The sequence below is a fragment of the Contarinia nasturtii genome, unplaced genomic scaffold (genome assembly GCF_009176525.2).
Source record: "Contarinia nasturtii isolate CC-2019 unplaced genomic scaffold, AAFC_CNas_1.1 Cnas_scaffold_993, whole genome shotgun sequence".
In the NCBI taxonomy this organism is placed as follows: Eukaryota; Metazoa; Arthropoda; class Insecta; order Diptera; family Cecidomyiidae; genus Contarinia; species Contarinia nasturtii.
Window position 1 is genome coordinate 2,847,855 of NW_022198340.1, and position 20,552 is coordinate 2,868,406.

The window sequence follows — 20,552 nt, forward strand, 5'->3', positions numbered from 1 at the left end:
TGTGCAATATAAAAACATATGTTACATTTTCCATTTTCAATCGTATACACGATTACAAATTTCGATTCGGAAACAATCCAACCAATTACCGTGCTCATTGTACACATTGCGTATATATACATATTTCGTTCGGCGGCCCTAATTTCATTCGACGAAAATTCCAAACGAAGTGATAAGATAACCGTTTTCATATAGGTAATACATTGACCTAAATTGCATAAACGACCGTATATATACGTGATGATGTGTATGCAAAATATGTGGTAACATTAATTTCAAGCGTTTATATTTCTTTTTCCTTATCTAATGTGTTTTTGCCGTAAGTGCTTCTTATGTGCCATAACTTATCAGCGTTGAATCGGAACCGTTAACACAGTCTTGCAATCGCTGATATGAGAGAATGTATGCAAACAAAAGTAATAAACGTAAATAAATGCAATGAGCTGTGGTTTTGTGTGGTTGTTGTTTTTTTTCAAAGGTGGGTCTTGTTCCATATATATATTTATTAAAATACGTGCGCCGTTGATTATACCAGTTTTTTTAATATTCAGTGAGTACTGAGAGAATCTAACGTTTCCGCTAATACGAACAAATCGTATATGTATTGCAATAATGGCGATTAGCGAAGTAAAAAAAAGCACTCAATTGAAAGAAACTGATTTGAGTTTGATCTAAATTTGCAATAATGGCTCACCTTTCCAGCTGCTTTCTTATATCTTCGTGTGGCTTCGTGTATCAAGTCTCGAACCAACAGTTCCCCATTTCCACATGGCACAACAACACGAACATTCCCAAAACACACTGTGACTTTCATGTTTGATTGCGTTTTTTTTTTCTTCTCTATTCACGTTTTATTTTATATTCTCTACGCTTCCAAATCGTTCAAATTCCAATGTTCTTCGATTCAAACGTGTAACATTTACATTGTTACCAAAAGAAAGTCAGTCACTCTCGATATGATCATAAGTCTCTCTCACAAAATTTACTATGTGTGTATTATCGAGTGTGTCTTCAGTTTGATGAACTTGAGCAAATAACATCTCTTATCGGAGTAAGCGATCGCTTAGTCACTTGGTTAAATTTTTTGTTTATCGAAGAATTAGTCACTTGTTTCGCCTCTCTTGTCACGAAATTCACACTTTATTTCATCACATTTATACACTAACACTGATGTTGCGTAGATTTACACAGAATTATATGAAGCTGCTGTTGAGTAAATGTTTACTCACACTTTTTCCGTGTGCAAAATCCGATTGACGATTTCAAATGATCAAATGCACACACAAAGACATTTGTTTACAGGAAAACACACAATTTACACTTTGCTAAAAAAAAAATATATATATAGAAGGTTTTCTACGTCGACTGTAACATTCACTTTTAATTGACCAGTTGAGGTTACTCGTTTGCACTTAGAATGTCGACAACATTGAAAATATAATATAATCACTGCTGTTGTATCAATACGATTTGTTTAGCTAAACAAACACTGCACAATGAGAAATAAACGATATTTTTGTGTATTTGCGACGTCGTTGTATCACTGTAACCGTCTTGAATCCTCTTGTTTTTTTTTCTGTGTCACTGGAATGAAGAAAGAGAGAATAATTAACAAACATTGACAATCACATATCGAGATGATTTGTAAATGAACAAATGAGTTTAACATGAGCACGCCTTAATCGTTAAATTATTACGATTGAGAACAGATTTCAGGGTTTTTTTCTCGCTCTCAGCACACAATACACAAAATGATCTGGTTTTTTTCTCGTTAATTAATAGTGAAGGAGGTACAACGAATTCAGTAGCACCTAATCAAAAACAAACGCGGAAATTTCAGCTTCGAGATTCAGAAATTTGTGTTAAAATTAATATGATATGAGTATCTTTTAACGTCTTTTTTTCTTGAAATAAAACTTTTTTACGATATTTTTTTACATAACAACCGAAAAAAACATATAAAGTGACTCGAACAACCGCCAACTGATTGATGCGATGTCATTTCGTGCACAATTTACTCGTTTTTTTGCTCGATGAATTTCAAAAGTCATTTTGATATATTATTCTGGATTTTGTCATGCGATCCAAAGAACTAAGAACATTCAAGGAGACTTGTCGACGCAAGCATATAAAAAATGTTAATGAGAGCGAGAAAAAAGGAGAGAATGAAATAACAAAGGAAAGAGAGAGGGGGAGAGATGTAGAAGTAGAGAAAAGCAGTTGGAAGAGGATGTTAAAAGAGGCACTAGAAAAACAAGCGTTAAGAACATCTGTCATTATCACTTGTGGCATGCAATCGAATGGAAAAAAAGAGCTGAAATCTGTAAAATTTGAAATCGGATGTCGGCATATTTTTTCACTATCATATTCATTCTTGAATGGCAGCACGTATATTGAAACCGAGAATTGCTTTGCAAAATTCAGACCAAAACAAAAAAGTGAAACGGATTGCGCGCTATTATATATTATTTTTCGAGTTTGGCAAGCTCAAGAATGCCGCGAGCGAATGAAGTCAGAGCGTATGTTTGTGTTTTGTTTTCGTCATAAATTTGAATGTGGTCGCATTGCAATGCATTTTTCCAATCTTTGTGCTGTAATTTGAATTTCAACGTTGTTTTTGTCGTCGCTGTTGGTGTTGGTGTGTGCAGCGTGTCCGTACAAATGAATTCCAACACTTGCAATTTTAATTATTGTTTACTTTTCACTTTTTTTTCATCTTTCTCTTGCTTGTGGATTTGTTGCTAGCCGATAGTTTTTCATTTTCAGTGTTATTTGTGCATGATAATTATGCGCTCTCTGAAGTACCAAGAAATCGGCGCACGAATTCATGTAATATGATGTGAACTGAAAAAAATATACGCTGCGTCTGACTTTAGAAAATGAAACGATTCGATATATATCTATATGTGCTATGTTATTGTGGCGGTGTGTGCATTCAGACAAAGCATGTACACGATTTGTAACACATATACGTACTTCGGACCGACGTACATGTATGTTTGCTAACATGCAATTTTCACACACAAGTCAGAAGAGCGAAATGAAAAGCAAAAAAAAAAAACACTTGAATATTGTGCATAATTACTTTATACTACCAGAATGTATAAAACTAGACCATTTAATAATCAGCGCAGATATATTTTTATTTACGCGCGGCAGTTAAACAATGTGAGAGCCGCGCAAGAGGTGTGCAAGAGGTGGTGAGTGAGAATAACAAATCTGCGATGGAAATCATGCAAACGGACAATGATTCAATTATTACACCCAACTTCAAGAAACACACTTTTCAACAACACGATCTTCAGTTGCTGCTACGTTTTTACTTCTTTCTCGCGTGAAAAATATACAGTTTCAGCTTCAATTATGATGAGAAACTTTACAATCACTGAAAAAAACAGTGAAGTACACGCACGATTTTTTTTTCTTCTACTTTGAAATCTTCACTCTGTTTGTGAAATTGCGTTTTACAAAACTGACGATTACACTCTTGACGTTTTAATTGTTGTTTATGAAGCGATTTGTTTACCATTCAATAAAACAAAATTCATTTTCTTCTTTCGCTCCAAATTACTTTGTTGTTATTAAAAATAAATACAGTTCAAACACACACACTCTCTCTCTCTCTCTCAATCTCTCTCTCTCTCTATCTCTCTCTGCATCGATATTGCACTGAATAAATGTACTGTTTGTACTGTGCATGGTTTTGCTTTTATTTTTGGTTAACGATGACTTGGACAATATGTCATTCTCAAAAGGTTATGCAGCTATTTCGTGTGAAGCGCATTTTGTATCACTATGGCAACCGAATAAACATAAACACATTCTATTTATAAACACACCGTTGCTGCTAAAAAGAACTGTCAATTCAAAGTTATTGAAACGATTTTTCAAAAGTGTCAGATGGTTGGTCATAACGCAACTGTAAATGTGATAGGCAAAGCATGTTCAAACGGTAGTTCGATTATATATGTATGCAACCGTGTTCAATGCACACGATTCGACACAAGGGGAGAAAATTGACAACTTCTGTTGCAGCTGAATAGATCTGGCTTCTAACTAAACTACAGGTTTTTGTGCTTATGTGTATGCGTGTTGGCGGATGGATAGAATAGACAAACACGTAAATTAAGGATCGTCATAAAAAAGATCGGAAACATTAACTGATGTATACAGTGCAATGGAACTATATATTCCTTTTCTCTCTAATTCTCCAATTTTCTTCGGACGTGTTCTTTTTCGGGCTGAAAGTGATCACTTTTTCTTCTTTTTTTCTTCTCGACAAGAAATAAGATATGCAATACAAACATAGTTCTTTTTATATACGTACTTCAACACGGCAATAAAAGCCTAATTAAAGAAAGTGGAAATAACGAACGAAAAAGGACTCTGAATATCATAAAGGTAGACCGAAGATAGAGAAAAACATACCGAAACGCAAATAAGCAAAACACACAAGATGTTGTTTGATTTTATGCGCAACCTAGACATTTTCACTATTTTTGGGCTCGGCCGAGTAAAACCAAAAAAAGGTATGCGCTTTAAGGTGATCGTCATCGTTGGCATTTCAACTCAAATCATCTGATGGAATCTATTTTCAACGCCATTCCACATCAGTCGTGTACATTCTAAAAAAGAGTGTGCAATTTGCACAAGATTTGACGTTTGAATATGCTTTTCGATTTCGAAGCTAATGCACACACACAAAAAAACAATCAACATTACACAAGCGTCGCACGATGATTGGGAGGGGGAGGGAAAATTGCTTGTTCTTCTTCTGCTCTAACGAATCTCAAAACAAAACATGTTTACATTTAAAATCGTTAACGAAGCGATTCATACGGCATAAATGTGTACAATCGGCATTATTCACGAGATATTCGTTTTCTAGCTTCTACATGGCATGGCTGGTTCGCAGAAAAATGTAGGTAAACAATGTTTCGATTGAATCACCCAATCACCTATTTCATTGTATGTGCATCAGTTGAGAGAGTTGCGAGAGGCGATTTTTTTCTATATTGAATTACGCGCGCAAGTACCATCAACCGAGAGGTGTGTGTGTGTGTATGTGAATTCTTCGAGGCGCGCATTATCGACGACTTATTTGGTTGGGTCAGTGTCTTTGTCTTTTTCAAATGTTCACATCATACGCAAACAAAGTACTTGGGATTCGTGCGAGCGAGTGAGTGCAATGCATTTGACGGTCTCTTTTATAAGCGCCATAAATAAAATCAACTCTATTTTAATGGCAATTCAATGAATGTTGTCGTATATTTTTATATGGAAATATGATGCAAGCTATTTTCGAATGGATTATGGCTCAAACATGTACATGTGTGTGCTTCGAATTCCAACCAATACACGTATGTTATAATCGCGCGTTCGCGCACACAGTACACGTTAACAAGGTTTAACTGAAAAATATTCGAACTAAAACAACAGCCGCAGGAGCGCGAAAGGGACAACGGCATAGACATAGTGTACGATGGAAGAAAAAGGAGGTAAATTGAATCAAACATGAGTTGAAAATTAAATAGTGGCGACGAATGAAGCGAAGAAACAAGAAACAAACCTATATCTGTTCAATACACAAAAACAGAATACAACGTGTGAGAATACATCGATGGATAAACCCGACTGACCATACGAAATAAAAAAAAACACACAGAGAACACATAAGTTCTCTTTACCAGCCGTACAACGCACTGACGAATCTCTTTCGCTCGCCCGTGTACACACTATGAAAACAAACGGCCACAACGAACAACGAACCACCTGCATATTACTCATGTTCTCCCATTCTCATTCATAACCACATTTCATATTACACGCATTACATGTATACAAATACAAAATTTGTCGCTTTTTATGCCCATGCTATTTCTCTTTCTCGTTATTTTGAATATATGTTCTTTTTTTTACGTATTGTATTACCTTTATCTGACGATCACCTTTGTTTTATATCAAACACAAACGCAACAAATGAAAAAAAAAACCAATTATAGTTTGCGAGTACAACACTCAACCTTCAATTATTCGCATTTTGTCGCGTTGCGAACATCGAAGTGATGTTTGTTTTCATGTTCAATGGAAGAACCCCAATTGATCATATTCGATTCATCTGCGTTGTTGCTGTTTTTTTTGTCTATCTTCAATGTCTCAATCGTCTGCGATTATGAAACTGGGATTTTTTATTTCTTGTTCGATTTTTTAGTGACACTCGACATTCACAAATTTTTTGGTGCGAGTTTATTTTAGATTTTTGCTATCGATATGAAAACTTTTTTTTCATCGTTCACCACGAAACACTGTTTAGAAATGAAAACGATAAATTTGAATAAATATCGAAACTAGTTTGTCGGCTAACGTTTGCACAAATCAAATTTACATCAATTACCATTGTCGAAATCGGCGTTTTGTCACTTTGTGCAACCGATCAACATCACAAAATCAATCTCAACACAATTACTGTCCATTGACGAAATTTCAAATCAAATTTTTTGCACAAATACTGGATTTTAAACAGTCTGTGCACTTACAATGTATTTTCTCTTCTTCTTTTTCGTTCTTTTATGGTCGATCGAATGACGCCAACTAAACAGCACAATTTATCACAAACATATCATCAATTCTTTTTGTTTTCACATTTTCAAATTCTGGAGAATTTTCTATTTTCATGTTTTTTTTTGTTGATGTTTGGTTTCTTTTTTGTAAGCAAAACTTTTCTACATCACCGTTTCGTTAACAGAATGAAAAAAATGTTGATTTTTGTTGTTATGTTTTGTCGTCGTCGGTCTGCACAACGCACGACGATCGTGTCAACTAGTTTACGGATACTGGTTCAAAAATTGTTGTTGAAATTCTTCGAAACGTTTTAGTCGTTTTGGATTGTGAGTAGTGGTTTGGTGTATGGCAGTACACTTTCATTGTGTGTGTGTTTAACGAACGTTTCAAGTTTGTATTTGACGCTATTGCAGTCGCACACACGCAGCTGCATGATATGGCGTTACCGTTTATACCTTCAGCTTGTGAACAATGACACATTCACCACATTGAATCACACACTCTCGCATACACACGCACACAACTCTCTCTCTCTATCTCTATGTGTGTTGAATTCCCTCACAAATGTGAAATTCAAAATGTAAACGAACAAAATACACACACCGTTTGAATGTTTGGTGGTGGCGCTGACGTCAAACTTCTTTGTTTTGAATTTCAAACGAATACTACTGTCGCAGTAGTTCGTCTAGTGGCTGAAAGAGGACACTCTACTACCCATTAATTCCTTAACTGAAATGAAACACAATTTCTATGAATTGATAATATTTTTTATTGTTTAGTGTTTATTTTAACCAAAAAAACTATTTACAAAAGGTCTTATTATTTAACTATTACATAATTAGAATTTCGTTTGGGGAGGCTGTTTAAAGCCTCTTATCTAAATGCTGTTGTAGAATTAGTCTCGTCAATAATATAATTAGAATGAATTGTTTTGTATTGTTGGAAAAATATAAAAAAAAACCAAATGAATTGATAAGATATTTAATAAAATATGAATAGTTTTTATATTGAAACAACTGTGGAGAAATCATATCACGATGCGTCGGTCTCAACAAAATTGTTGGATTTTTTCTGTTTCTTTTTCAATTTCTTAAATTTAGCACTCTTATCCAGATTTTCTTGGAAGAACGCGGTCTCTTTGCGTGCTTGTGAAATTTCCGACTGCAGTTTCTGACGATGAACTGCCTTTTCGTATGTCAATCGTTCGCTCAGATGAACCCATTTAAATCGTGGCAAATATTTCATCACCCAGAATTTATCGTAGAATTTGGAACTTTTTCGTGAGGCAATCGGTGCATTGTTGAGCATTTGAACGACACGTTTTGCGGCCCGTTTACTTTCGAATTCAACCCAACCTTCAGTAAAATGACGAGCCACGCGACGCTTTTTCTTCTTTCGATTCTCTTCTTCGGCTGCGATGAAATGAATGTATTAACATTTTGATTTGTTGATTTGCATTTATATAAATGCTTACCTGATAGTTTTCCTGGTTGTAGAAATACTCGTCCGATTTTTGCATATTCGCCAAGCATTTCCCGTAAAATCGTTACATTCATATACTTTGGAATTGATGAGATATAAATGATGCCACGTTTTTTCTTCTTTTCTGGTTTGTCGCTTGGGCCCGCCTCTTCATCCTCGTTTTCACTGTCATTTTTTCCATTTTCATCAGACATTTCTTCGTCGTTGCTCAAATCTTCATCGGCCTCTGATTCTGAATCACTTGCGACCATTTTTTCATTTTTCTTCTGCATTTTTGCACACACTTTAACTCTTAAAACCGAAATCACGGTATGTTGTTGTTTTGATGTTTTTTTTATTTAACTCATGTGCTTAGACTGGCATTTAAGGTTATGACAGCATATGAGCTGTCAAATGGTTTTTTCAACACAAATGTCAGTTGTGTGGTGAAATTTAATGTTTTTAATTGAACCGCTAACGGTGAGCAAATTGGCACACAAATTCGTGAATTATTTAAACAGTTTGTATTTAACTGCAGTCATAAATGCATCAACCATGAGTTTTGATACGGGATTTCTTTCACAAAATTCACAAAGTTCACAACATTCATGCGATTCAACCGAATTCGATGAATTGTTCGATTTGGATCGGCCGCCAACTTGTTCATTCAGCAGTTTTTCATTGCCCACCGGCAATTTTCCCTCTCAATTGATTCTGACGAAAAGCACACAGCAAAGAAGCGATTTCGATAGTTGTTTTGATTTTACATCAAATTCGTCGAACAGAACACAGAGAAATTTTCGCAGATTCGAGACTCAAACAACGATTTCAAGTCAAAGTCCAGTGTCAACAAATAGCGATAATTCCAAAGAATCGAATTTGGAATCTCGATCATCGTCCGGCTTGAATGAATATTCACAAAATCAAAGCAATGAATCGAATGAAAGCGTTGAACATTCAGAGGAAAAAGCAGACCGAGAACAACAGTTCTCACAGAAATCCGCAGATGATGAAGAAAATGTTGATGAAGAAATGCCATTGACAGGCAGCAGTGACCAAACAGTCCTTTACGATATGCCCGATTCCGTTCTTCCAATAATTGATCCGATCATTGAACTGTTCAGAAAAATCCGATTGCAGTATTCTGATAATGCATTTGTTTACGCTCTAGCGTCGAATATGTGCAAAGATATTTATCCAAAGAACAGTCACATCTCACTCAAAATGGCACTTTTGTTAAGCATCGTCTCGTGTAACGTAAGTATGAATACCTATTTGTGATTCAATTCCCGTCTTTGTGTTTCGTAGTCAAAACATTGATAGTTTTGTTTGTTCGTTTAAAAGAAGAATAAAATGATTAAAACCAATTTCAGGTTGAGAAGAATGCGCAGCCAATTTCGATAATGGCAATAACACGTGATTCAGCCACCGCTTCATCCGTCATGAGAAACATGGGGAATTGTGCTAGACGGTATAGACAAAAAAAAATAGTTCACCGACGTTCAAAAGTCACATAAATAATTCGTTTTCTCTTCTTGAAATATTTGTTTTGCAGATTCGTTTGCATAAATGATGATTTAAAATTCAACGGAATTTGTACAAAGACCAAAACAATCGAGGCAAATTCGTTGCTAATGGCACGCAATGGTGTGTGTTTTATCGGTGATTGGTTCGGTCTAAAGGCGTCATCGTTGAACTATTTGCAAAACGGTACTTTTTTGCTCTCTCCCTCTTTTTCGGAATTTGTTTGTTTGTTGATGTTCGATGAGATAAGATCATGACATCAGCTGTCTTGTGCTTTCTATTGAAGAAAAAAGTATGTTGATTTTTTTTTAATTTGTTTATTTTTCAGTGGTGGACAGTAGCCGAGTGACAGCCGATCGAAATTCAAACATTGAATACGCCTTGAACTGTGCAATTTGGATGTATTGGTCATGTTCGGCCAAGAAAATGAGCCAAAATCAAAAAGACCTAACCACTATATCGAAGTAAATATACTGTGTTTCATGCTATTGAATGATAAAATCAATTACGTTAATTCTTTGATTTTATACAGGCTATTTGGAATCCCCGTTGTGTTAGATGAGATACCAAGTCAAGATGTTATTGATTTTCTTTTTGCACAATGTTCGTCACATCAGACGACTGCAGAAGACGATGATGAGGGCAATGTAATTGACGAGAATGCAATCAAAACCTATTTGAATATTGTGTCAGGATTTCCAACCGAGTTCGATCAAGAAGCATTGGGAATGCTTAAGTATTATTTTATCGTCACCAGAGCAATGCGACCAAGTAATTTATTCTTTTGATAATCGATTTTTTCCGCCATTTTAATTCTTCTTATTCGTATTTTAGACATTTTAACACCGAAAAGTTTTGACATTCTTCAGCGATTGAGCGAATGCCATGCGAAGTTGTGCCTGCGAATCCAGGTATTGAAGTAAGTAACGATTGAAATTGTTTTGGAATTTCCAGTGAATAACCAAATAGTTTCTCTTAAATAGAATCGATGTGACATTTGCCATTGAGCTGTTTGAACAATTTGTACTGAACGTTTTTGCCGGCCAAGTCTTGACCAAGCCAATAGCAAATAGTTCACCGACCGGTTTTCAGCAGGTACACTTTGTTTGTAGCTTTTTTATTTGCTTTGAAATGGTATTTATTTGATTGGGTAAATATTATTTTTATTATCAGGTTGACGATAATATGCGAGAATTCACACAATGGTTAATAGACTACTTGTCTAACGTCAATGAGAGTGTACACACATTCTTCCAAGAAAATTTGTGAATCGATGCAATGAGTAATCCGCGATAACAATTAGATTAGACGATTAGGATTTCAATTGAATTCGCGATAATTTTTTTTTCACTTTCAATAAACTACCTTGGGAATCCACGTGATCGATGCTATCGCAATCAAGCAACTGCAATATTTCATGACTCTTCATGAGGCAGGAAGAAAGAATTTTTCCGTAAAATATGATAACAATAGCAATCAAGTTTGGTTATCAAACTCATTGAATTGTTTTTTACAGATGCGATTGACCCAAATTATTATGTTTTTCAACAAATTGTTTTTATCGAATGGGAAATTTACTTAGAGATTTTAGTGAGAAAAGAGTGAATTTTGATTACAAATACCTTAAGCAATGCTTATTTAAACAAGAATATACACATATGATATGTATTTTAGAAATTTCGACGTAATTTTCCATATAATTTTTATTTCTAATGATTTAATAAATGTCACAAATGATAAATCAAAAATATGCGTAAATAAATAAAACGATTTGGTAAGACTTAAAGATAATCGACCATTGCTTTGATCATTTCATATGTTTCAAGCCCAGTTGTATCGATGTATGATGGCGATAATAGATACCCTTGTGTACCAGTATCTCTTAGCTCAATTGTGTAGCTGTATTTTATTCCGATTTTATGCATTGCATAATCGGCAGATGTGCCCGATTTCAAGTCGCTCATTTCATTTGTGTTATCAACTGTGTATCGACCGGAGGACGCAAAATCACGTAGCGCATTCACAGCCACCTCGGCCATATCGCGCAAATCATTTGACCGCTGCGATGCATCATATCGTGAATTTTGTGTCGATGGATAGGTTATGTATTGTCCATACGATTGCAACGAAATAAATAACTGAAAATGATAGAAATTACGCAAAAATAAGTAAAAAGAAAATGTTTTACAATTGCAGCGAACTTGAATTTTTAAAATACGTGAGATTGTGCTTTGAGAGAAGCTCTTTTTCTATTGTTTTATCCGCCACATCAAAATAAATTAACTTATTGGTCGAATGCAGATAACTCACACTTAACGACTTTTTGTTTTCCTCTAAAAATGATGCCAGAGCTTTTGTTTCTGGTTCTGAAAGTGCTTTCGGGCCTACATAAAACTCACTGCAAACAGATGAACTGCCGTACATTTGCCAATCGGTATTGTAATTTCTATCGGGATCGGTGCCATAACAATCCGCAGCTTCAATTGATGGATCACGCTTTAGCCATTTCAATCTACAAATGGAAGCAAATTTGAAAATAACAGAATAAAGAACAAAAATAGTTTGTATGAAATTTACGCTAAATTGAGTACGGAACCAGCTTCAGGAAGTTTGGATCGTGTCTTTCGCCACATTCGATCATAGTTTAAACTATATTCGTAGCCATCCGGATTTGAAACCGGCATTATGTACCAATCCACTGATCGAAGAATTTCTTTTTCCGTATTGCCATCTGAAATCGAAACATTGACTTGAGAAAATGAACCAAAAAAGTTGAGTCCAAAATATTTTACCTTCGGTGTTATTGTATTTGACCAATTCCTTGATTATCCACGAAGCCACAGCCGGCGAAATCCATTCGCGACCATGTACACCGGCTTCGATGAATACACCCGGCCGAATCACCTTTTTCTTTCTCCGTGTCTTTAGCTTTGGTTTGTTCTTCTTTGCATTTTCTGCCATCATTTCGGATTCCGTTGCATCAAATGAAATCTGGTGAATAAAATGTTTGAATAAAAATCATTTTAGATGCCGAAAATATTAAGCTTTTTCTTCTGTACAAAAGAATATTGTCAATATTTTTTCATCGACTCACCTTCACCACCATAAGCGGTCTGCCTTCAAATGAACGTCCGATATGAATTAATTCAACCAAATCTGGATATGTCAATTGAAGATAGTCTAAATAAATGGCAATGTCTTCAAAATTGTGATATCGATACCAGGTCATCGGATGCCCTTGCTCTTTTTCCAATTCGATTTTCTGACGACGTGACATTATTGGATTTTCATATTTAATGGCTTTCTCCAAGTCCCAAACGATTACTTCATACGGAATGGATTCGTATTCAAGCAATTCCTGCACTTCTTTATTGATTTCGGGCGGAACAAGTATATCATTTGGTCCTCTATGCAACAAAAGACCAATCAGACTCTTATGATTTCGACATTTTTTATTTAAATTTAGATAATTACCTCATCGCAGGTCCTTTCAACCATCGTACATTTTCAAACTCTCCCGTATCTTTGGACTCGCGTAAAAATTCCAAGTGGGCTTGAGTCGATGGTGTGACACGCCAAATTTGGTAGTCGTCATATTTGACACGTCGCAATACATTTGTACGATTCATAGACGATGATTGCGATGACGGTGTTTGCATCGTTGCCATATGAGCTGATAACATTTCAATCCATTTTTTACCATCGGTTGATTGCGTTGTCGCCTCCGGCTTGACTGTGGTCGTCGAATCTCCTTTTGAGAACAAATTCGAAAACCAACCTAAAAACAATGTCAACCGAAAATTCAATGAGGAATGAGACATTTTTAGAGGAAAGTGTCAATTTACTATTTTTTTCCGTTTGTGTTTGTTCAACGACAGTTTTTTCCGTGGTAACTTCACCACTTCCGCTTAACCAACTGAAAAACCCCGGTTCTGTTGTCAATTTAACGTGTGGTATTGAGGTCGGTGTAGTTTCTTCAGAATCAGAGCCAAAGAAAAACTTATCATACCATCGATTGTTCTTTTTCTCTTCAACATCAATATTGTTCTGATATTTTGAATACAAAGGATATTTTAGTTTTGGATTCCGCTTCTTCGACTCATTATCTTTGTCGCCGTCGTCGTCATCGTCGTTGTCTTCATAGTCATCGGATCCAAAGATTGACGGAAAAGCAGGCACAAAACCGCTTAGTGTATCGTAGGTTCTTTGAAAGTACTTTCCCATATTTCCCATTGTCAATCCACCGTAATCGTCGTCTTCATCGGACTCCGAATCCTGAATTGGATGTGAAGAGCCCGAATTGGATTTTCGTCGTTTGACATTTTTTCGTTTCTTTTTATTTGATCGATAAACATTGATTTTATTCGGTGGCGGTTTCACATAGACATCTTCATCACTTTCATCGTCGTCGTCATAGTCCTAAAAAATCCAACACCGAAAAAACAGATAGAAGGAATCACTCGTGCAATTGCAAGAAAGTAAATTGCATTCACTGTGTAATGTATCAACATAGCACTTACATCATCGTCATCGCCAGTCAGCGAAAAATCATAATAATCATCGGATTCATCCCGATCATCATCGTCATCATCGTATGACCCACTATCATATTCATCACTGATTGATACCGAACCATAGGATACTTCACTCTGCGGTGCCCGTTCAGTTGACGGCTCTTTCCCAACATATTCGCTTGTCACATGAATCTTTGTGGTTAACTTTTGTCCATTTTGTCCGCCATGGCCTTGTGTGTATCGATAGTTTGGTGGAGTTGTCGGAGCCGTTATTCGATAACCAACCGTGCTCCGTTTAATGGGGCGTTTCTTGGCTTTCTTTTCTGATGGTCTTACCTTCACCTTTGTCGTTAGTGCATTTTCAAAATAATTATATACATTTTCAAATGTATCCGAGATTTCAGACACGAGAGGGGGATCTACATAAACATTCTTTATACGCGGTTTTGCCGTTGTTGTTGTTACTTTCACAGATTTTGTTGGCGGAATATAATACACAACACCTTTTTGTGACGGCACTTTTGTGGGTACGCGTTGATTGAACACTGAACTTGAATACGATGGATATTGAATGGGCACTTTTTTCTGATACACTGATTGCGGACTGTTAAGCGTTGTTTCAGCCATATCTTTCAAACCACAATCAAGCACAAATTGCACTTTTAATTCTTTCGAATCTTTTTGTTGATCAACATTCGGTAATGTTAACTTCGTCGTTGGCCCATAACGAGTTGGATTTTGCACATTGACACGCGCCAATGAACCGGTTCTATTCAATTTATCGATGATCTGATCGAGTTTTTGCACATCACTGCTGTGTTGTTGTTGTAAAATGTTACCAATGCCAAGAAAATTTTCGACTCTTTGCGGTCGCTTTGATTGTTTTGCTGGTGTAATTGATTGTTTAATGGTTTGCGGATTAAATACTGGCAGTGGTGTGGATTGAACATTTAAATTGAAATTTTTGTAGCTTTGTTGTGGTTGATGGAAATCTTTTATTGTCACAAGTAAATCGGCAGGTGTTGGCGAGGGACGTTTCGTTGTTGTTTGTAACGGTGCCTGGAATATTTTGCAGAAGAAGAAACGAGAAAGAAATACATTGTCATTGACGGAGTTATACAGAAACGCAGTTTAAAGAGGTAAAATAGTATTTGGATTGAGCACTCATCCAACATTGAGTGTATTTTGCATTAAAAAATTATTTCGAATGATTTGCTTGGATCAAATTGAAGCGATTCTAATTGCAAAATCGAAGGTGAATTTTTCGTTGACTCTCGACGTTAAACAACAATTTAAAACGCAAACAATTCAAGATCATTTTGAAATTTTTCCAAGAAAAACACGTAATTCACAAGAGAATTTTCTATTCTTTTTTTTCTTTTGAGTACAGTTTGTTAGATCTATTCGACCATATCCATGAGTACGTAGTACACATCGTTTTCTTGGAAATTAGTCGAACATTTGAAATCCATTTTTTTTTTTTTGATATATCACAATATTTTTTATCCCAATTTTATGCGTTTTCAAACATTTTCTCTTCATTGCGTCGACATAAATAGTCACCTGTGTCGTAGGCAAGGACATAAATGTTGTTAGCATCGTCGAATGGCTTTGTTGCGATGCTCCATAATGAATGCCACTTGAATCGTTAAATTTGTGATTATTGATTATCACACCGCGGGTCCCTTGAGCATGCACTCCACTCAAATGCATCCAAGCCAATAACGTAAAAAAATAAATTAAATAAAGAATTACATTCAAGAAAATGTGTCTGATTAAATCTAACAACGATGGTTTTATATTTATTCGACGTAACATTTTTTTTAAAACAATTTTATCAAGCTAGAACCGTTTTCTTCCTAAAGCGACCAGAAAAAAAATTAAATTAATTTTAAAGAGTTGTGAGCATTTTCGCTCTGAACAAAACCACTTCACAATTGCAAATGATTCAAAGTTTGTCAACTGAAAATTCATTCACTTCGATGTTAATATATTTAAAATTCTAACTTATGCGTACATGGTTAAAAAGTCATTTTGTGCTTGTGCTGCACAATCAAGCGATCGATCCGAGCATAACTAATTATATGGAGACAGATGATGGTAGTATGGTAACAACGGTTTACTGTCAGAATCGTAAGACTAACTTAAAAACAACAATGTTACTCATGGTTGAAAGTTGTGGCATTCTTTTCTCCTCTTCTTCAGTTGCATGGTAAATAGGGCTTGAAAAAAGAAAACAACGACCAACATATTGAAGTTGGTAACAAACGCATGTGAACGCAGCAAACATACGCATATCTTTATTTGCACGAATAACGACAATTTACTTTCCACTACTTGAATAGAGTCGCAATCATGCATGACATCATTGCCAAAATAAAAAAATCAGAAAAGTAAAAAAAAAAACGGAGGCAGCGATTGAAATTTATAGTGAAAGTCACGGTAATGAACCACATTTTCATGAGTTTTTTCTACCAAAATTCAGATCAATTGACACATATTCTTAAATTTGTATCTATTTCATGGAAATGCAGAAACTTCTCAAAGTTATTGGTTGATTGTCATCGAAAATTCTGCAGAAATTATTCTTTCTCTACTATGGACTCAGTATGTGGATGATTTTATGATAACATTTGGTGATTGAAGATATTATACCGTTACCATTCAAATCGATCGCATCAAAGTGTGCGATTTGTGTAAAAAAAAAACGCTCCAATTCGATTTTTAAGTATTTTTTTGAAGTAGATTACACAATTTGATGAAGCCTGGAACAACCGGGCGCCTCATTCCACCGAGAAGAATGAAATAGCAATTCAGTAGTAGCCCCATTATACCGTGTTTATCGATTGTTTTTGTCTGAACAAGATATCAAAAACCAGTCAACATCTTGATCTTTTGACATTTTCCAATCGTATAAAAAAACGAAGAAGAAACGTTGAATAAAAAACCGAAATGAAATAAAATAAACAGAGCATGAAGATGAAATGAAATGGATATTTTTTTCACGTGCTTAAAATCGAAGCGCTATACGAAATATATTATCAAATGTGGAGCATGCAAAGAATTTCACCTTGATGATAAGCATTTCATATTTGGCAAGTTCAATTGCTTTACGCGCATTTAAATTGACGGTTTCGCTAGGAATGTGATAAGACACGTTTTCAAAAGTTTCCACTGTGAATTCGTGAATTTCTTTTTCTTATACCCATTTAAATCTAATCTCATTCATTCATCCTGCACGAGACTAAACAAATGAACTGTTTCCTAATGGCTGGAAATTTCCTTTCACACAAAATACTTACACGTACTGTTATTGTTTCAAATAACAATTAAATCAGATCTAAAACAATGATTTACCGTCAATTATCTTATCAAAAGTACTAGATAGGCTTGCCGTCCGATCATAAATGACGTATGTGAAAGTTGTAACAGTTCATTTAATCCAATATTGATTTACGAGAGCCATTTACGTCGATAATATTTTATGGTGAGTGGCCGGAATGGTACCAATACTCAAATGAACGTCATTACAATTTTTTTCACGTGAATTTCGACAAAAGGGTATAAGTCGAGAACCGATTAGAAAAAGCGTATGGCAAAAAAATTGAGTGATGGTTATAACAATGAAATCACCATAATTGAGTTAAAATATGATTGCAGCAATTTACAATTCCGTGTAAACAATATTAAATTTGATTAAATTCGAAGAATAAAGAATATTTTTTGTGTATGCATTTTTTTATAACAAGAATATTTTACACAAAAGCCGATCTATCTTTATTGCTGAGTGATTAAATTGAATAAAATAAAAATGAATGTTTTTTGTTGATATTTTTAAATGAATTATCTAGAGGAAATGAATATTTGCAAATGTGAATAGACTGATTCATTTGTTTACGTTAATTTTCTCGCATTTTTATTACCGACATTACGGAGATTTTTTTTCATTTTCTGTTGACTATTATATTTCACTTAATTGAGGTCAAAACAAAGATATTATCCTTAAAAACGAGATTAATATCTTCAATTCCAATATTGGGCATATTTTATTATATAAATGCCAATACGTATTATTATTAGTCCACAGTGTGCACTATTAATAAAGATAAAACAAATATTTTTCCATCTATTTATCTTTCTATTTGTAAGGAAAGTCAACAAAACATATAACAATAATGTAAAAACTTCAGCATAATATACAAATATTTGTTAAGGCAAACATAATATAAAAAATTGAATAAAAACTTTGGTTTTCGTTGAAATGAATAAAATGATTGAAAGATTCCTAATAATGAACTATTATATATATGTGAGTAGATTCGTGTATAAAATATTGCCCAACAATTTGAAGAATCACAGTCAAATTATTGCTCACAGCCAAATTATTCTAACAAATAAATAGTAATGGTAGTAGCGGAAGCAAGAAAAACAACAAGCAAAACAAGTTTTGCTCATCAAGTTCTTGACAATAATTTTTTTTCTCAAATAATCCATCCAGGTCTCAAGTTGTTTTTTATATATTCTACAGAGACCATTGATCTGTCAAATACATTTATCACCCCACCAAAAAAATTGTGACCGATATCGACCGACTCCCGTGAAAAATGTATTTATAATTTTAGTCTTTTTTCCAAAGGTCACCATCTAAAAATAAGAACACATCTTTTCCATATTTTTTGATATCTGCCATGCAGCTCAATTATGTACACCGTGAATTTTGTAGGCGATTTCAAAATTTTTTATCTGACTCCAACTCATTGCGTAACACACATTTGATGATGCTTTCGTAAAGTATTAAAATCGTAATAAATCGCAGTTTTCTTCGTAAAAAAACCCAACTATTAAATACAAGTTTACTTGTCTGCTCTATCATTAAATCATTTCTTCACGCAGCGTTTGATATTGGTGACAATGTATTTGATGATTACGGTTTATTTCAAAATAATTCAATTCTATCCACGAACGAGTTTTTTTTTTGCAAATTTATAAAAAATCTTAAAATTCTGAACATTTTCGCGACACACTTACCGCTTTTCTAATAAAACAATTTGGTTCTTACGAAATAAATTGTGGGTAATTCCCGCGTGAAAAGATATATCTAATATCTATAGATAATAAATTTCCAGATTTTATGAATGGAATTTTATGAAGTCACTATTTTTTTCGGTTTGTGTAATTGAACTTAAATACAAAATGATATCATTAAACCGTATCTCAATTTAATACACACCATAGTACGTGCCTTTCAGCATAAAAAAGCATGATATAAAAAAAAGCCTAAAATTGTCGATACTAATCGACGACACACATAATGATAAATAATAATAATGGTAAACGATATGCCAATTAAATGTAATGTGTCAATGACATAGTGTCACAGTAGAAGAGAACTGGATATTATTAAAATAGAAAATCCAAAACCACTTTATAGAAGAACTACATTTTGAAGAGAAAACAAATCCATAAATCGTTTCCACTTGACCAATCAAAGCGGATTGAGTTTATTTACAGAAATGTGTAAAAACAGCCATACGATTTATTGTCCACATGTCAATCACGACACTGCTTCCAAAAATCGCTTGTAACCAGATGTACTTCCTATGTATTGAAAAAAATGTAATAAAAAAAAAGGTAGTTAGATGACTCATGCTAAAAATTACCAACCGGTTGTCATTTCAAACATGTTTTATGTATCGTGAAATTGTTGTCATTATTTATGCATAGAAGAAGAAGTAACAAGCAACACCGAAAATAAACAAATGTATCGGTCAATAAAAAAATAAATCAGAATCTCATAAATGGTCGTAAAATGGATCAAGATTGGTTATCAAATCAACTTTGTTCGGCCAATTTGCACATTGCAAAAAAAAGTCAAATTAAAGAAGAGAAGGAATGAAAAACACGCGTGTCATTTAGTCCGGGTTCTCTATAAATATTAATATGCTGAACGTCATATGAGTAGACTGTATGCTATAAAACTATAATAATGTGATAAATCGGCAAGTTATGCAAATGCTTATTTGTTTGATACGCGAAAGGTGTACTTTTCCATTCCAATTTCAGTTTCGGAGAAGTCGATAGACTTGTGAAATGATCGTAATTAGATTAAGACAGGTTGAGTCGAGTATTTCAATTATAGTTTCCATTTCAAACCGTGCACAAATGAGATAAAATCTGTTTGGTAAACGTGCACTCAACACGTTCAACTGCATTTTTTTGATTTGATTGTGATTAATATGCATTAAATGTACTTTGTGTAGAATCACCATCGACGAAAATAGTTTCACTGTACTTGATGGCAACACATTGGCTCATCTAACACGAATTCAATAAAAAAAAGTAACAAACAATAAAGAAAACAACAAATTCACATTAAAAAAAAATTGTAAACATTCGACAGGTTCAATTGTTTATACACATGTTTGTGAGTTTATGCGCATGGAATAGTCCTCAAGTGGGTGCACGAGTTGGTTAGCTACAAACACGATCTCA

At 34.5% G+C, this 20,552-nt stretch overlaps 4 protein-coding genes across 7 annotated transcripts in view; 1 reads left to right on the top strand and 3 right to left on the bottom strand.

Annotated features, from left to right (window-relative positions):
• LOC116343263 (partitioning defective 3 homolog) overlaps positions 1 to 6,817 on the bottom strand; it is a 54,266-nt gene extending 47,449 nt beyond the window's left edge. For 2 of the 3 annotated variants that reach the window (XM_031771245.1, XM_031771240.1), the window contains exons 1-2: positions 5,932 to 6,817; positions 695 to 1,584 (exon numbers count right to left, since the gene is read on the bottom strand). In XM_031771245.1, the coding sequence (XP_031627105.1) occupies positions 695 to 814 (120 nt within the window). In that variant the 5' untranslated portion in view covers positions 815 to 1,584; positions 5,932 to 6,817. The remainder of the gene's footprint in view (positions 1 to 694; positions 1,585 to 5,931) is intronic. The other variant, XM_031771241.1, reaches the window with a different exon arrangement.
• A 709-nt stretch (positions 6,818 to 7,526) lies between these two features.
• On the bottom strand, positions 7,527 to 8,423 carry LOC116343221 (pre-rRNA-processing protein esf2-like). The gene is made up of 2 exons (XM_031771163.1): positions 8,036 to 8,423; positions 7,527 to 7,973 (listed from the first exon to the last, which is right to left on the bottom strand). The coding sequence occupies exons 1-2, from the start codon at positions 8,313 to 8,315 to the stop codon at positions 7,594 to 7,596; spliced, it is 660 nt and encodes a 219-aa protein (XP_031627023.1). The 5' UTR covers positions 8,316 to 8,423; the 3' UTR covers positions 7,527 to 7,593.
• An 84-nt stretch (positions 8,424 to 8,507) lies between these two features.
• LOC116343220 (minichromosome maintenance domain-containing protein 2) lies at positions 8,508 to 11,186 on the top strand. Its single transcript, XM_031771162.1, has 8 exons — positions 8,508 to 9,279; positions 9,396 to 9,493; positions 9,578 to 9,732; positions 9,875 to 10,010; positions 10,079 to 10,317; positions 10,381 to 10,465; positions 10,530 to 10,641; positions 10,720 to 11,186. The coding sequence occupies exons 1-8, from the start codon at positions 8,578 to 8,580 to the stop codon at positions 10,813 to 10,815; spliced, it is 1,623 nt and encodes a 540-aa protein (XP_031627022.1). The 5' UTR covers positions 8,508 to 8,577; the 3' UTR covers positions 10,816 to 11,186.
• Positions 11,187 to 11,307: 121 nt separating this feature from the next.
• On the bottom strand, positions 11,308 to 20,399 carry LOC116343295. Of its 2 annotated transcripts, none has more exons than XM_031771283.1 (9): positions 20,312 to 20,399; positions 14,067 to 15,119; positions 13,392 to 13,965; positions 13,021 to 13,324; positions 12,641 to 12,953; positions 12,339 to 12,537; positions 12,124 to 12,277; positions 11,857 to 12,058; positions 11,308 to 11,684 (listed from the first exon to the last, which is right to left on the bottom strand). In XM_031771283.1, exons 1-9 carry the CDS (start codon positions 20,327 to 20,329, stop codon positions 11,328 to 11,330), a joined length of 3,174 nt encoding a protein of 1,057 aa, XP_031627143.1. In that variant the 5' UTR covers positions 20,330 to 20,399; the 3' UTR covers positions 11,308 to 11,327. The 2 variants fall into 2 exon arrangements, with proteins under 2 accessions (XP_031627143.1, XP_031627142.1); XM_031771282.1 differs by lacking the exon at positions 20,312 to 20,399 and adding an exon at positions 15,624 to 15,727.
• Positions 20,400 to 20,552: the final 153 nt, after the last annotated feature.

Bases quoted from the DNA above. Each gene is read 5' to 3' on its own strand.
- LOC116343295 (XM_031771282.1), bottom strand. From the start codon at position 15,659: ATGCTAACAACATTTATGTCCTTGCCTACGACACAG. The intron at 13,966-14,066 runs GTAAGTGCTATG...TGGATTTTTTAG, and splicing joins TGACTGGCGATGACGATGAT to GACTATGACGACGACGATGA. The intron at 12,059-12,123 runs GTAAATTTCATA...TTCCATTTGTAG, and splicing joins GGTTCCGTACTCAATTTAGC to ATTGAAATGGCTAAAGCGTG.
- LOC116343220 (XM_031771162.1), top strand. From the start codon at position 8,578: ATGAGTTTTGATACGGGATTTCTTTCACAAAATTCACAAAGTTCACAA. The intron at 10,011-10,078 runs GTAAATATACTG...GATTTTATACAG, and splicing joins GACCTAACCACTATATCGAA to GCTATTTGGAATCCCCGTTG. The intron at 10,318-10,380 runs GTAATTTATTCT...TTCGTATTTTAG, and splicing joins CACCAGAGCAATGCGACCAA to ACATTTTAACACCGAAAAGT.
- LOC116343221 (XM_031771163.1), bottom strand. From the start codon at position 8,315: ATGCAGAAGAAAAATGAAAAAATGGTCGCAAGTGATTCAGAATCAGAG. The intron at 7,974-8,035 runs GTAAGCATTTAT...ATTTCATCGCAG, and splicing joins ACAACCAGGAAAACTATCAG to CCGAAGAAGAGAATCGAAAG.